This window comes from Juglans regia, chromosome 7 (assembly GCF_001411555.2).
Source record: "Juglans regia cultivar Chandler chromosome 7, Walnut 2.0, whole genome shotgun sequence".
Lineage (NCBI taxonomy): Eukaryota > Viridiplantae > Streptophyta > Magnoliopsida > Fagales > Juglandaceae > Juglans > Juglans regia.
Window position 1 is genome coordinate 1,209,559 of NC_049907.1, and position 17,908 is coordinate 1,227,466.

The 17,908-nt window shown below is 36.0% G+C and overlaps 1 protein-coding gene and 1 pseudogene across 1 annotated transcript; both read left to right on the forward strand.

The window, feature by feature from the left end:
- The first annotated feature begins 512 nt into the window (after positions 1–512).
- LOC109013894 lies at positions 513–4,496 on the forward strand (annotated as a pseudogene).
- Positions 4,497–13,182: 8,686 nt separating this feature from the next.
- Positions 13,183–15,972, forward strand: LOC109013890 (probable receptor-like protein kinase At5g24010). The gene has a single exon (XM_018996135.2). It carries the CDS (start codon positions 13,196–13,198, stop codon positions 15,761–15,763), a length of 2,568 nt encoding a protein of 855 aa, XP_018851680.1. The 5' UTR covers positions 13,183–13,195; the 3' UTR covers positions 15,764–15,972.
- Positions 15,973–17,908: the final 1,936 nt, after the last annotated feature.

The following is a 17,908-nucleotide window of genomic DNA, read 5'->3' on the forward strand; positions in this document are numbered from 1 at the left end:
GTAGCTGAGAGACTTAGAGGAAAAGGCTGATTACTGTCGTGTTTATCTGCTTGAAAATGTGGAACCTTCTTTGGAAAACAAGAAAAAGAAAAATCGAAACTGTCATGCTCATCTACTCAAAACATTGAAGTAATTTATCTTCATTTTTCACTGATAAGATTTTGTGCAAAACTGAAGACTGACAAGATTGATTTTACTTTAAAGGGAGTTCATATGATTAATTGCAGATATTTTTTGAGTCCCTGTATATATATTTGATCGACCTCAGAGTTAGTGAGGCTGCATCTGTTTATGCTAAATCCTTGAACCCAATTTGCCTCCATCACTCGCTCGGTTCAATTGTTACTCTTTTAACCCTTTCTTTACTCTCTTGTGGGGGCTCCTCTGTTTCCCAGCTCTTTTTCTTCTTTTTTGTGGGCATTGACTCCGCCTTTCTAACACTGCCATTCTTTATGAAATAGGTGGAATAATTAATGTCCAAGTCATGGTCTTTCTTTAAGATTTCCATGAATTTCATGATTGTCACCACCCTTATTCCATTCTCAGATACCCATAACCACTGGAAAAGCAGCAATCCTTACCAGAAAATCCATGAAAGTTCTTTCCTCCCATAAGCTTCTTTTCCGACTCTGTCTTCTCTTACCTCTCCATATCACCTCACTTTTGCTCTCTTCAGCTTACTCTCCTCCTGATGATTACTTCATCAACTGTGGAGCACACTCTAACATCACCGTCAACGATACACGAGTCTTCGTTGGCGACCGGGGTTTCTTAGTCAGAAAGGGAGAAACAGTAAAAAACAGCAACTCATCAGCAAGCATTTCACCTGATCTCTATCAAACGGCAAGAATTTTCAAACTCCCGTCTTCGTATAAGTTTGACATCAACCAGGATGGCACATACATTGTACGCCTCCATTTGTTTTGTTTTCATGTCACATACTGATCTGTCTGTTGCTTGGTTCAATATTTCGCTTTCTCGATTTTCATTTTTGACGAACTATAGCTTTCGAAACGTTACTAGTTCTCCAAAGATTGAGGAATTCTTGCTCACCATCCCAAGTGGTCAATTTGAAATCCACTTCATACGAGACATCTTTGGCTTTCGTGAATGCCATAGAAGTCTTTCTTGGACCCGAGAGCTTCATCCCTGATAAGGCCCCTTACATTACTTCTCAAGGAGCTAAGAGTAACTACAGTGGTTTGAGCTCCAAAGTTCTGCATAAAGTCCATAGGATCGACGTTGGGACTTCTACCGCGTCCAACCACGATGAGTTTTGGACGAATTGGGATCGAGATGATGATTACTTACCTAACCAAAAAGATGCAACGAATGTTTTCAAAGATGATTACAAACCAAGACAGAGCATAGATCGATTTATCTCCCCAGCTTTTGTTTGTAATACGGCAAAAAAGTTGAATATTATAGCAGATACTAATTCCCCAAAGGTAACTTGGAGTTTTCCTATCAATAAGAAATCTAAATACTTTCTTCGGGCCCATTTCTCTGATATAATAAGTACAACACCTAATATCTTGTGGTTCAATCTTTATATCATTAGCAATTTTAGTCGGGAGATCAATCCTTACAATCTAACTGGAGATCAACCCGGTGGAGTTCCATTTTATGTGGATTTTGTGGTTGATTCGGATGGTTCGGGATCTATGAATGTTAGTATCGGACCAGTGAAGAACTCCACGGTTCCTGATGCCTTTTTGAGTGGGCTAGAGATTATGGAGGTCGTGAAGGAATCAGATAAGTTCATTCCACATTGGGGGAGTGAAGTAGAGAAGAGGAAACTCTCCCCTGTTGTAATTGGTCCACATTGGGGCATTTTTCATTTTAATAATGATTGTGGCTTTGGCTTTAAAATATAGAAAATCGACCCCATTTTGAGAGTGCTTCTTTTTGGAGGGTTTAGTTCCAATAATAGGTTGACTCAAAGAGTTCCTAATGCTTCCCTTGCTCCTAGTCTAAACCTTAGATTAAGTGTACCTTTTTCTGAAATACAACGTGCAACGAAGAACTTTAATGAAAAGCTATTGATGGGTGAGGGTGGATTCGGGAAAGTCTACAAAGAAACACTTAAAGATGGCAGGAAAGTGGCTATGAAACGAAGTGATCCACGACATGGGCAGGGTCTGAACGAATTCCAAACGGAGATCATGGTGTTGTCTCAGATTCGTTACCGCCATCTTGTTTCTCTGATTGGATATTGTGAGGAACGGCGTGAGATGACACTGGTTTACGAGTTCATGGAAAAGGGGATTCTGAGAGATCACTTTTATCATTCATATGACAATTATGAGATATCAACTTCAGTGTCTGAATTATATTGAGAGCAAAGACTAGAAATCTGCATCGGTGCAGCAAATGGCCTACATTATCTACACTAGGGGTGTAACCGGTCCGGTCCGGTCCGGTTTTGGATAAAATCTAGGACCGAACCGGTATGTACCGGTTTTGTATTTTTCAAAACCGATTACGCACCGGTTACCCTCCTAAACCGGTACTTCCGGTTTTACCGGTTTCTAGTCCGGTTTTCCGATTTTTTTAAAATGTAAATTTCGCAATTTGTCATTAAAAATTTGTTTATAAAAAAAAAATTTGATTTAAAAAAAAGTGTTTTATACTTTTATTAATATATTAGACTATATAATAGTATTAATATTAGACTATTGGTATAGTTATAAGTTATATATTGGTATTAGTTATAAACTTTTAGTGATTTAGTATTAACATTTTATGTAATAATTTATAAATTATAATAAGAAATTATTTCATATATGAATATATATGTTATATATAAAATTTCACATAAAAATTTATAATTATACATTATATATAAAACTTATATATATTAATATTTAATATATAAAAAATATTTTGTATAAAACTTATATATAAAAATATTATTTTTTATTTTTTTTAATCAACCGGTCCGGTCCGGTCCAAAAAATTCCGGAACCGGAACCGGATCGGAACCGGCCGGTTTTTACGTTTTAAAAACCGGTTCCGGACCGGACCGGTTCAAAACTGGTAAAACCGGTCCGGTCCGATTTTCCGATTTTTCGATTTGAATTTACACTCCTAATCTACACACTGGTCAGGCTGGAGGAATCATTCACCGTGACGTTAAGTCAACAAATATTCTTCTTGATGAACGTTCTGTGGCTAAAGTTGCTGACTTCGGGCTTTCAAAATCCGGCCTTCTCGATATGGACAACTTCACCATGGGTGTAAAGGGTAGCTTTGGTTATCTTGATGCAGAATACCTTACAACCTTACAATTGACAGAGAAATCTGATGCATACTCCTTTGGAGTTGTACTTCTTGACGTTCTCTGTGCTAGACCAGCTATCATACAGTCATCTTAGCTAGATGAGGTGAACTTAGTAGAATGGAGGATGCTATGGCAAAAGAAAGGCCAACTCGAGAAGATTATTGATGCGGTGCTTGTTGGTAACATCAAACCAAGTTCATTGAGAATATTTGGTGATACTGCAGAAAAGTGTTTGAAGGCATTTAGTATTGAGAGACTGAATATGCAAGATGTGTAATATTACTTAAATTATGCACTGTGGCTTCAAGAAGCTGGGATGCCCATAGAGCCATTTGAGGACAGCACAACGACTACCATAACTTCATTGGAGTTGCAGTTTCCTGTTGTGTTGAACTTTCCTGTTCATGAAGATGATGATGCAACCATTAGAGGAGGGGACGATAGTTCTGATATAGCGGTTAGTGAAGTCAGTTAACTCGTTTGGGTAAGTACTGTCAGGTTTGCATTTGCACCTGAATTCATAGCAATATTTAATAATCTTTTTAAAAAATTCAGGAATTTAATAAAAAAAAAAAACTTTAATTAATAGTATTGTCAAATGCAGTGTGCCTCGCATGACTTGAACATCTTTTTGGCCATGAAATTTGAAAAAGGCTTTTTGTGCATGCTTAAATTCTGTATCGATACCACTATTTTATATTGTGAACATCTTGTTGGCCTCTTCGAATTCAAGTAAAACCGGATAAACTCTGGTTGAAATTCTGATCCAAAAAAAAAAAAAAAAAATGTAAAAAAAATCAGAACTAGCCAGCGAGACCCTTGATCACTTGAGTAGGTTTCATTCTTGATATCCCCCTCTAAGCGTATTGATGTGGAGGAACAGTATTCAACATTTTTCTTTATATCTCTACCTACAAATTTATTGAAAGATATGAGAGAAAAGACCGACATAAATGAGGGTATTCCTTTACCACGTGCAAGGGTAAGTAATAAAATTAGGATACCTTGGAGAAGATTGTTGAGGACAGCTGGAGATTATTTTTAGAGATTTGCTATTCTTACATTTTCTTTTTCTTCTGTTTTTTGCATAAAGCTGGAACTCGTCCAATATTTCAGCAATAATGGTGTGGCCCACCATTTGAAATCAATTATTGACGGGGAAATTAGAGAGCACGTTGTTGTTCATGATTTCATATACCCCAACAACCGTTAAAATCAAACCTAGCATGATACAAGTTAATTTTCAATCACTTTGGATATATTTATTTATTTATTCTAAGCATAAATATCTAACAAATGTTTCTGGTATTGTTTGGGCACGACCTTGAAGGTTGCGGTTTTCTAAAGGAGGAGAAATTACCACTACACTATGATGATTATATAATTATATATAGGATGGATACTAGGACTTCTTACTCTCATTTGAAACTTTTTGACAATCAAATTTACAGAAAAATTAGTCCAAAATCTTGGTTTTAGTGTATATATATTGTTTGAAATATTAGATCAAAGTATACAGCGGAAACGATATTACCTCATTGGAAATATCTTGGTTTTAGTGTAGTTGTTCTACAGATTCTCCGTTGTCATTGTTGTTCATCCAAAATCCTCCTGGCGATTGTGGAGTTTGCTACGTAGCAATATACCAGAACAACACCCACATATTCTACAGTCTAGATGCTAGGACTATAGAGAACCATTTAAGAGAGAAAACTTCTTTATGATGCCAGTGTGTCATCCAAAGGGGGAGGTAATAGTAGCCCATTTAAGCATAATCCCTTGTTAGCCATTAAGGGCTAGCCATCAAATCTCATGAAGTGGATTAAGAGCTACTTAATGACTCCCAAGAGAAGAGGAAGAGGTGCCCACTGTGGGTGCCCCTATCTTACATATATATATATATATATATATATGAGTCTTGCCTTGGATATTTATAAGCCATCTTTATATAACTGATTTCCAAATTAACATGTTTTCTCATTTTCTTTTCTCTAGGTATAATTTATGGATCAACAATTTTGCTCATATAGATTAAGCCATGCCATTCAGCCTTTTCATAAATGATCATAATTTTAAAGTTCATAAAATTTTAAAAGTAGAAAACTCTTCGTCTTCTTTCATTCTTTAATGAAAACACAGAAACTGCTATTATAACTATGAAGAATATTAAGAGTACTACGGAATAAGAGTTTCTATAGTTTTGTATTGTTTTAAATGCATGGATGATATGATGAAAGTTGTGTTTCGCGTACGACTGTAAATAAACCAGTCTGTTCGATGGCCCACTCGGTTAAACTTGAATTGAACTTGATTAGTGAAAAGAAAGCTCGTTCGTGAAAGTAGATATCTGCTCGACTTGTAAATGACACATACCCAACAAAACTCGACTCGACTCGACTAAGGCTCGTTAAGGCCCACTCGTTTATACTTGAGTCGACTCATTAGCTCGATTCGATTAAAACTCATTTATATATTAATAAATATATACAGCTATGTATATTTTATAATTTGTATAATAATTAGTTGATAAAATTTAATTATTTCATATACTAGTATGTAGGAACCATATATAAAATAGATATATTCTATCATATTAAGTGTATGTATTAATAATATATGTAGGCATATAATAGATTGTTATTTTGGATAAATATCAACTAGTTAGATATTAATTATTTATAAACTTTTTAAAATTTTATAATTCAATAGAGATTTTACTTGTTACTTATATAAATTCAATATTAAATCTTTTATTTTTTTTATTTAATTTATTAATTATTAAAATTTATTCAAAAAATAAAAGAATAAACAATTCGAGCTCGAGCTCAGCTCGGCTCGACTCGACTCGACTCGAACTCGTTTATGGGACGAGCTCGAGCTCGAGTTGAGAGTTTAGTTTATCGAGTCGAGCTCAAACAAAGAATAAAAAAAAAAAATTCGAGCTCGGGCTCGAACTTGAGCTCGAATATTTTGAGTCGAGCCGAGCTCGGCAAGCTAAAGACCGGCTCGTCTCGGCTCAATTACAGCCCTAGTTCCATGCAACTTACGAATATTGCACGATTAGTGGAGATTACTGCTCGACATCAACTTTATCCCGTCTTTAGCATTGATCTTTTTACCATATTGATTTGCGTAAACGTGATTCGAGATTCATGTAATCCCTTTATATGTTGCTTTTGGGTGGTCATCAACTTTGAAGATTCCAATCCTCAGTTACACGTGAGTCCCATTTAGAGTGAGGAAGTAATAACTATCACCAAACATCAATGGAAATCCATGCTTCACTACTACTCCTATATATAAGATTCTTTCGATCCACACTTCTCTCCCATTCAATTTTCAATTCAATTATGCCTTGCTCTTTAGCTCAGTACGTACCCTGAAAAGAACTTCCACTTGAACATTTTTTTTTTTTTTACTTATGATTGGATCTCGGCCTTAATCTATTTAAAAATCCCAGCTACAGGAATCTTCTAAGTTTGCAATCTTGAAAGCGTTAAAGATTTTAGGTTGTGTTTGGGTAGTGAGGTACTTTTAGATATTCTATGAATAGTAATAAAAAAGTAATGATAGAATATTGAATAATAATTAATATTAGTGAAAATAAGTGAAAAATAATAATAAAATAATAAATAATAATGAGGTATTCTCACAAATATTATGAGAAAATCTCTTTCTCAATACCCAAACTAAGCCTACTTACAATGTATATTTTTCTGGCCTTGCATTACGTGCCTCATTCCTTGTGCCACTACAACAATTTTGAGCTATTGGGATGATTTTTCTTTAAAACAAAATGAAAATTGTCCCAAAACGTTAGATCTAAGGACAAAATTTTAATTTCGTTCGAAAAAAATATTGAAACATGCATTCCTTTTGAACACGTTAGAACAGTATACTTAAGGACGATAAATTTTGTCACTTATAAAATAATTATTTGCGGTTGGTAAAAAAATTGGCTGGTTAAGCGTTCGAACATGTAGATCACTAATTTTCGAATGATTAAATAATGTTCGAACGGTAATAATGTGCTCGAACGATGACACTAATTTAATAAAACATTTAATCAATTAACGAAATAATAATAGTAATAAACAATTAATTTATAAAAAAAAGATATAATGCATAATTAATTAAACTTACAAAATATCAAATATTGTCCATACCAAAAATAAAACAAAATACAAACAAAATATATAAAATACTATGTCCCCAACTCTTTGAGGACATTCCCAATTGCATCTATTTTTGTCTCTATCTGTGTCAATCGAGTAGAGATTGTCTCCTGAGTCCGAGACATATGATCAATGGCACCCGTGATCTCTGTACATAAGCCAGAGAAGGCAATATGGATCTCTGTACGCACTATATCAGCAATCTGATTAGCAGTAAGAGTGCGTGATGCCTTGGCCTGGATGGATGTCTCATCGGCCGATACCCCACGATTAGTTGGGTGTTTATCTATGGTTTGAGTATCGACCGGCTCTGAAGTAGGAGCACGAAGACGAAGTCTCGAGTGCCCCGTGCTCTGTGACAGGGTGGAGGCGTTGATCGGTCCAATCGGCTCTCGAATACGCTCATCAACATTAGGTAAGACCCCAACTGACAATAGAAATCATGTGATCATGAGGTTGAACGACAAAATATCTGTCATAACGTATGAAACCTCTGATCGCATCCTGTGAACATATAACCCACTAGGTCGATAGGCATCATACATGTGACATGTATCATAAATCTCGCCCTATCCATGCCAACCTCCGTCTTGTGCTGCTGAGGGTCAATGTTATGGGAGATGATTAAGTTCATAACTTGAAAAAACCTGATAAATGAACTCGTTTGATGCTCTTCATCCCATTATAAAGAGGAGCATCTGGACCAACAACTAACTACCTCACCTCAGCATCCGAGATGCCATCCAGTCCATCAGGATTAGTGCCCTTGTCCTCAACTGTCTCCTCATCAGCTGTAGACTCCCTGGACACCATGTTTGGATATGTAGTCTCCAAACATGCGATGTTGATAAAATCGACAAGTATGTCTGCCGAGAACGGGAATGAAATACCTTGTATGCTGATAATATATTTACTATTAGCATCCAGACTGAAGGCACCAAGCCTTCTATAAAAGTCGACGACGAGATCAATATATGTCACGAACTGGAACGCCTTGTCCCTGTGGTCCATAATCGGTGACCAATCGCGCTTCACGAACACCAATGTCAAGAAGCGGCCCTAAAAATGAAGATCCTAAAAATTGTCGATCTTTACTTGACGCTTTAATAAAATTTTACGACCTAAGAATGTATTGACCGTACTACTAGAAGAACCTTGTTCTCTTGGTCTGGCATGCTTTGACCTTCCCCTAGCAGACATTTCAACCTGAAATTTAAATAATAAAATTAAAAAGATTAGTTACAAAATATAATATACAAAACAATCATAAAATTATATAACTAATTAAACAATTTAAATTTATTTTCTTTGTTTACTAGTTTGAACGAGGTATCTTATATTTAGACTAACGAGGTCTCTTATGTTCAAGCTTCATTTTGGTGAAAGAGCTTTATTCGCCAAAATGAAGCCCTCAAACTCTGCCATATATCCAGCCACTGAGCTGGTCTGTTTGACTTTGAGTCTTGTTAATGCCTCCATGAGATCGTCATATGCTGTCGGCCCGAAACGAAGGAGCAACGATCTGCAAAAAGTGTCCCAATCACGGCAGAACCCTCCCTCTGCAGCATTTTGGAACCGTACGAGGACATCGCCTTCCATGTGGTAAAAGGCCATCAACAGCCTCTGTGCTAGTGGCGTTTGGTGAAATTCGAAGTAATGGTTGGCTTTAAAAAGCCACGCAGCTGGATTAACTCATTGAAAATTAGGAAAATCAAGTTTGACTCCCCTGAGGTTGAACTTTCGTGGATCTGGATTTTCAACTTCCAGAGGCATTTTTGGGTTGATTGGGGGAGGGGGTGGATTGTGTGGTTGTGCAAAAAGGGTACGAACATATCCTTAATTTCCTGGACATCATCTTTCAATGTACTAACATCTATTTTCAATTCCAGGATTTCATTTTGGTGAGTCTCCAACTGATGCTGCAAGACTTCATGTTTGTGTTTGGATCTGGTGTTTTCGGCCATGGTGGTGGGTGTTTGTGTGGGTGTTTTCTAGGTTGGATATTGAATGATGTATTCTCGGTAGAAAATGTTTTGGGTAGAAATGGATAGGATCGACGGCACTTGATACCAATTGTTATGACTCCAGGTATATGTAATGGGTGGGAATGGAAAGTAATGGGTAGAGATGCACCTAGACCACCACCACATGTAACCTCGCGGTAAGGATCCGTGCACGGCTCCTCTTGCTTAGTGAAGTCTAGTTTACAATAGGGGGACTTGAAACTGATATTACCTTTATGCCCTTATTATTACATTTGGGTTTGGGTTTGGGTTGTTTTGTTTATTTTGTTTACGCATTGGATTTTATATTTTTAAGTTCACTCAGTTTATTTCAAAACAGTCCATCAACTTTATTTTATAGTAAATATTTAAGGGATTTAAATTATGTTGTTAAACATTAATTTTTTATAATTTAATTTCAGAAGTAAATGTTGAGTGCATATTTTTATTTTATTTTATTGTTAATACTTAAATTTGATTAAGTTTATTATTCAGAATTTTTGGTTGTTTTCCTTAATAGATTTTATTATAATTATATTATCTAGTATTAGATTTTATAGTTACACTTCAATGGTAAATAAGTTAGAATTTAATGCCTCAGTGGGAGAAATTTAAAATAGCCCAATTTAGCATTTTAGGTTTAAATATTAAAAATACGTGTTCGATTGAAACCTATGGGAGTTACATGACAATTTTATAGGTGACAATTGATTTTCATTCAGTTTTGATGTGGAGAAATTCTTATAAGCTAAGAAATTTTGAAAATAAATGTGAAAATAACTTCAATTAATTACTCTGCATTACTCATGAGATCCGTAAGAAAGAGAAGAGTATTTTTGTCATAATTGGTGTAGACATGAGTTAGTTTTTGTGCATTTTATTTCTGATTTGGAAAAGAGCGAATATGAATTTTTCTTTTTGAAAGTTTTGTTTTGATGACATAAAGATGTTCTGATGCATGAGATCTAAAAGTTTAGCTGTGAATAAATGAAAATGTTTTGATTCTATTTATTTCGAACATGTGGAATTATCTGAAGCTGTTCAGTATTTGGTTTTTGATATGATGTGGCATCTGAAAACCTTGGCATGAGATTCTGATTCTGTATTCTGATTAAAATCTGATTTTGATGGTTCTATTATGTTCTGATAAGGCCCAACCACGGGTTATAATAGTGGATACGACCCTTCCATGGGTTATAATTGTGGTTTATAACTCTACCACGAGGGTTAAACATGGTATACAACCCAATCACGGGTGATAATAGTGGCATACGGTTTAACCACCGGTAATAATAGTGGATACGACCCAACCACGGGTGATAATAGTGGATACGGCTCAACCACGGGTGATAATAATAGATACGGCCCTTCCACGGGTTATAATTGTAGTTTATAACCCTGCCACGAGGGTTAAACATGGTATGCGGCCCAACAATTGGTGATAATAGTGGATATGGCCCTTCCACGGGTTATAATTGTGATTTATAACCCTATCACGAGGGTTAAACATGGTATATGTCCCGCTGTGATGCTCCGATATGATAAATGTGAGGTCTCGGATTTTGATATGCCAAAGAATTTTTGAATAAGATTGTTTTCTTAAAGTTTCGCTCTGATGTCTTTGATAACATGTTTTTGTTTTGCATTCTGAAAGTAAATATTTTATTCTACATTCTGAATTATGTAAATGCTCATATTTACATACTAGTATATGTTCTCTGCTTACTGAGTTGTTGATAACTTACCTCTTATCTTCTCAATATTTTTCAGATAATTTTGATGCCTCAGCTGGAAGTCAAGAGTAGTAAGTGTTAGTAAGGTTTAATAATCATAGATGAATAAGTGTCAGAGAGTACAAGTTTTTATTGGAGAATTATTTTTTAGTAGGTTTATGATTTTATGTTATTTGGTATTTGGAGCCATGGATATTTTTAAATCTTTATGGAGTTTTTTAAATTACTTTATTGAAGTATTTATTTTGTGTCCTGGTGGAGGAACATATTTATTTGGTTTGAATAAATGGATTTGTATTTTGATGGAGAATTTAGAGTATATAAACATATTAAGAGAGATGGTTTTAGGTTACAAGAGCTAACTATCAGGACCTCCGAGAACGAGACGTTATAATAGAGGAATAAGTGCCAAAGGGGTACAAGTATTTATTGGAGAGTCTTATCTAATAGATTTATAATTTTATGTCATTTAGTACTTTGAGTCATGAATATTTTTGAGTATGTGGAGTTTTTAATTTATTTCATTGATGTATTTATTTGATATCTTGATGGAGGAACATCTATTTTTGATTTTGAATAAATGAGTTTATATTTCACGGAGATAAATACATTATAAGAGATGATTTTAAATTATATGAGTTAACTATACCTCTAAAAACGGAGCGTTACAGGTATACTTGCACAGAAAAGATTTGTTTAAATAAATTGAAGCTCTTGACAAAAATGACAAACCAGCTTAACATAGTTAGTTTCAGCGGGACTTGAATTTTGACTGATTCTTCACTGCAGAGCAGTCAACAGAATCTGTCAACAAGCTAGCCGTCAAAGTTAGAAAAACTGTTCTACTTTTATCAGTCTTCCTCTTTGAGCGTCTTGAGCATCGAGGTCTAGCAAAGTGCAGGGACACAAGGTGTCACAGAGTATGCTCCATGCAGTCATATGGCCATTTATACAGCCATATTATTTTTAAATTGTTGGTTGTATTATTAAAAGATTAATTTTTTTTATATAAATTATATATATAAATTATTTTAAAAAAATCACAACACTTAAACATTTTATAATTATAAATATCATTTGGAAGTGAAAATATAATATTATACTGTTTAGATAAATTTGAAACATTTCATTAAGATCTTATTTGGATGTTGAAAATAAAATGAGAAATTTGTGATTAGTAGTAAAATATTTTTAGTTAAAATATTTTATTAAAATTTGAAAAATGAGAGAAAAAGTTAAATATTTTTAGGATATAATATTTTAATTTTAAAATTTGAAAAAATTGAATTATTTTTTATATTTTATTTAAAAGTTTAAAAAAATTATAACGATTATGTAATGATTAGATAAAAAATTAAAAATTTTAAATTAAAAAATATTTATATTTAAGTGATATTTAAAAAAAAAAAGAAGAAGAGTTCTCAACATTCAAATAAGGCCTAAATCTTATGTTAGGATGTGAACAGAGACCATGTCTTAGTGCTTTTGGGCGACGTGCAAGTGTTGAACTCCAAGAGTAGGCAAATTTCCTTGAAAAGAACAGTACAAGAAGAAAGCTGAGGGCAGTTTCAAAAGGCTTAAGGAAAGAACACAGGATACCATACGTTGTGACTTGATGGTTTACCATGGAACCACGCTCCTTTCCATCCTTCAAGTTTTGTGAGAAATACCCTTCTGCACGCTGAAAGACATTTTTCTATTTCTGTAAAAGTCCTATTCGCAAGTTCCTACCCTTTTCCTTTTGATTGCTGGATGCAAAAGCTGAGAAAAAAACTAGGAAGACTTTTCTTACGTTGAAATGTCTCCGACCCCAATCCCACGAAAGGTTGATGCAGACATTTCTTACATCTTATTTTTTCTCAAGCTGCGAGCCATCACATTTGGCGTTATATGCTAGACGCTTTTCTTAACGGAACATATACCCTCAGACGTCAATAAACTTTCTTCTAAATCCCGTGTCCTAAATTTAATTATTGTCAGCCATTGTTTCTTCCTCCTCGTATGCAGCTAAGGTCTCACTTCCGTCTCCCACTGCAAAGAGGATCAAAAGAAAAGGGTAGCAATTCCTACCCCTTTTCCATGGAAAAACTTCATTTTCTCATGGTTCTCTTCCCTCTCCTGAATCTCCAATTTTCTTCTTTTCTACTTCTCTCATCAGCTTCTACTCACTTTATCAATTGTGGATCAGTATCCAACATACCTTTGGGTGGTCGAGAATTCGTGGGTGACCTGAATTTTGGCTCCTTCTCTTTTGGACCAAGTTCTGCTATCAGTATTGTCACCACCGACTCATCAACAGATACGTCTCTTTATCAAACTGCCAGAATTTTCAAAAAACAATCTTCATTTGATTTTAACATCACTGATTTTGGTTTTTATTATGTTCGTGTCCATTTCTTTCCGTTTTCCGCCGGGAGGACTAATCTGGCCGATGCCCACTTCGATGTTTCAGCCTTTAATTTCTCGCTGTTGTCAAACTTTCGAATTAAAGACAATAGCAATTCACCTTTGATTAAAGAATACTTCCTCACTATCAATGCAACCAAATTCAGCATCCACTTTATTCCTCGGAGAAAATCTTTTGCTTTCGTAAGCGCCATTGAAGTCTTTCTTGTCCCTGATAAAGAATTACTCAGTGATGACTTGGATCTAATTACACCCAGTGGCCTGAGCAATCATAGATACTATGGTGTACGATCTCAGGTTTTACTTACAATCCACAGGGTTGATGTTGGAGGTCCACAGAATAACGACTCACTCTGGAGGAATTGGATACCGGATGATGAATATCTACTCCCAGGAGAATCTGGGAAAACCTGTGTTCGTTATAAAGGTAAACTTAACTATAATGTTAATGGCCCAATTAATTATATGGCATCGGATCTTGTCTACAAGACATGTCGAGAATTGAACTTAGATAGCAGCGAAGGGTCATCAAATTCTTCGAAAATAACTTGGCGTTTTGACGTGAGTAGTAGGGCCACGCATCTGGTTCGGCTGCACTTTTGCGATATTATCAGTAAAAATGCTAGTGATGTGTTCTTCAATCTCTATTTTTATGGTAATTTCACTCACATGATCTCTACAAATAACATTAGTAATCTGTTGGCTGCTCCACTTTACTACGATTTGGTGGTTGAATCAGATGACTCGGGATACATGGATATTAGTGTAGGGCCTAGGCAGGATTCTAAAAATAAAACTGCCTATCTGAATGGGGTGGAGATTATGGAGTTTATGAAGAAGTCCAGTTTGGTCGATGTTCCTGGTAATGAAAATAGGAGTCGGGTTTTTGTTATAGTTGGTACAGTATGTGGTGTGGCCTTTGTCTTCATTGTAATAGTGCTGTTCTTTTTGGGTATAAAATACAAGAAAGCAAAGCAAGGTGATGATGGTGTGGGTTCATGGCCAGTTTTTCATGGAAAAGATACTACTTCTCGTAAAGGACGAGCGAATGCGTCCTCAATTCGTAGTTTAAACTTGAAGTTAAAGATGCCTCTCCTTGAAATACAAGATGCCACTCATAACTTTGACCCCAAACTATTGATAGGTGAGGGTGGGTTTGGGAAAGTCTATAAGGGGACTCTTCAGAATGGAATGACAGTGGCGGTGAAACGAAGTGATCCGAAACATGGCCAGGGCCTTCCAGAATTCGAAACAGAAGTCTTGGTCTTATCCAGAATTCGCCATCGCCATCTTGTTTCCTTGATTGGATACTGCGAAGAAAGGTCCGAGATGATACTGGTGTATGAATTCATGGAAAAGGGGACACTCAGAGATCATCTCTATGATCAGAATGAGAAGTCTAATAGATCATCCAAAAGGTCTAAACTGTCTATGAAGCAACGTCTTGAAATTTGTATTGGTTCAGCAAAAGGTCTTCATTATCTTCACACCTGTTCGCATGGGGGAATAATTCATCGTGATGTCAAGTCAACAAACATTCTTCTGAATAAGAATTTTGTGGCTAAAGTTGCTGATTTTGGCCTTTCAAGATCAGGCCCCAATGATCCAGACAATTTTAGTGTTGGGATAAAAGGTAGCTTTGGTTATATGGATCCTGAATATTTTAGATCCCTTCAGTTCACAGAGAAATCTGATGTCTACTCCTTTGGTGTAGTACTTCTTGAAGTCCTTTGTGCTAGACCAGCTATTATTAACTCAACCAAGAGGGAGGAAATGAACCTAGCTGAATGGGGGATACTCTGGCAAAAGAAAGGACAACTTGAAAATATTATCGATCCATTGTTAGTGGGAGACATTAACCTTGAGTCATTGAGAAAGTTTGGTGAAACTGCTGAGAAGTGTTTGAAGGGTGATGGAGCTAACAGGCCTACAATGCTTGATGTGATATGGGACTTGGAGTATGCATTACAGCTTCATCAAACTGCTGTGCACAGAGAACCGCACGAGGACACAGCAACAAATGCCTTTTTTGTCGAGCTGCCTTTGCTTAATAGCATCCCTGATTGGGAGGATAATGATTTGTTGATAGGAGGAGAGGTCGATGGTTCCAGTACAACCGATAGTGGAGTGTTCTCTCAGCTGGGGGTTGATGCTGCCAGATAATCCTCATCCACTGCTTTGTGGGTTTGGTCCCGTCTTTTTTATTCTGTTTTTTTTTTTTCGCAGCGCTTTTCAACTGTATTTTGATGTGTTGCTTTGTTTGATATTAGTGCAATTAAACTTATGTTTATGCTTCAATTCGGTTACTTTCAATGGGCAGAGTGCAAATTGTAGCTGAGAGGCCTAGAGGAAAAGGCTGATTACTGTCGTGTTTATCTGCTTGAAAATGTGGAACCTTCTTTGGAAAACAAGAAAGTTTTGAGAAAAATCGAAACTTTCATTCTCATCTACTCGAAATATTGAAGTAATTTATCTTCATTTTTCACTGATAAGATTTTGTGCAAAACTGAAGACTGACAAGATTGATTTTACCTTTATAGGGAGTTCATATGATTAATTGCAGATATTTTTTGAGTCCCTGTATATAATATATTTGATCGACCTCAGAGTTAGTGAGGCTGCATCTGTTTATGCTAAATCCTTGAACCCAATTTGCCTCCATCACTCGCTCGGTTCAATTGTTACTCTTATAGTTTTCTAGATTGGGTATCAATTATTATTTTCCCCAGATGCCATAGCACCAATATCGCTTTTAACCCTTTCTTTACTCTCTTGTGGGCAGATTTTTTCAAAGGCAAGTATGTCAAGGAGAATCATTTATCCCTTTTAGGGCATAATAAGGGCACTCGGTTTTGGAAGTCTATTGTCAATAGTATCCCTGATATTATGCATAACTCTAAATGGATTGTTAGGGAGGGTAACCTTTCTTTCTGGTATGATAATTGGGTAGAGGGTGGTCCCCTATATGCCCATTATCCTGTTATTGATCCTATGATTAAAATTAAAGAGTGTCGTATTGAAAATGGCTGGGATATTCCTCTTCTGGAAAGACTTGTGGGTCAACAAAGAGCTAATGAGGTGTGTCAACTCTTGGCTAGAAGGAAGGAGGGGCAGGACGTGCTAGTTTGGTTGAAGGAGAAGGATGGTAGTTTTTCTACTAAAAGTGCTTGGGACTGCATTAGGGTTCATGCGCCTCCTCTTAATTGGGCTCACTGGATTTGGCACAATAATATCCCAAAAAAAATTTCTATAATGATGTGGAAGGCCTCCAATAATTGCTTGAGTGTGGATGCCAAGATTAAAATGACTGGGATCCCGATGGTGTCTAAGTGTAATTGTTGTTGTAACACCCCGACCCCGAGGGTCCGGAGAGTTAACTCATAAAACCTGATAATCAACTCTAACAAGGCTAGAGTACTTCCAAATTCAAGAATTTATCCATTTTCCCAAACCTCAAATCTGACGTATATACTTCAATTAAATAAATCAAATAAACTCATCTATCCAATATTCAATCCAACAACCCAAATAAAATCAACTCTTCTTCATGTCTCAAATAACAACTAGAAATAATATAACATTAACATAAGTATCCATAAACCGTCTAAATCCATTGAAGCAAACTTAAGAAAAATAATTAACCTCCAACACCAACACTAATATCATGAGATACCCAACAACAAAACAATGCTAATCTTCTCCATAGACTCTAATACTGATCTTCAGCTGAGCCATCGATGTCATCTGAAATATTATGAAGATTAACGGGGTGAGTTATCAACAACTCAGTAAGCAGAGAGCATATACTAGAATGTAAACATGAGCATTTATAACATTTGATAAGCCAAACAGAACATTTACTTTCAGAATGAAGAAACAAAACTTGTACAAAAACATTAGAGCGAAATTTTCAGAAAAATGAATTTATTCCAAAAAGAACTTCCGTTGACATTTCTAAACTGAAACATTATAATCTTATCTTCATTTAATATCACATCGGGACAATACCATGTTTAACCCCCGTGGTAGGGTTATAAACCACCATTATACCCGTGGCTGGACTATATTCCATGTTTCACCCCCGTGGTAGGGTTATAAACCACCATTATACCCGTGGCTGGGCCATTTTCCATGTTTCACCCCCGTGGTAGGGTTATAAACCACCATTATACCCGTGGCTGGGCCGTATACCATGTTTCACCCCCGTGGTAGGGTTATAAACCACCATTATACCCGTGGCTGGGCCATTTTCCATATTTCACCCCCGTGGTAGGGTTATAAACCACCATTATACCCGTGGCTGGGCCG

Excerpts from the sequence above, each read along its gene's own strand:
- LOC109013890 (XM_018996135.2), top strand. The coding sequence starts at position 13,196 with ATGCAGCTAAGGTCTCACTTCCGTCTCCCACTGCAAAGAGGATCAAAA.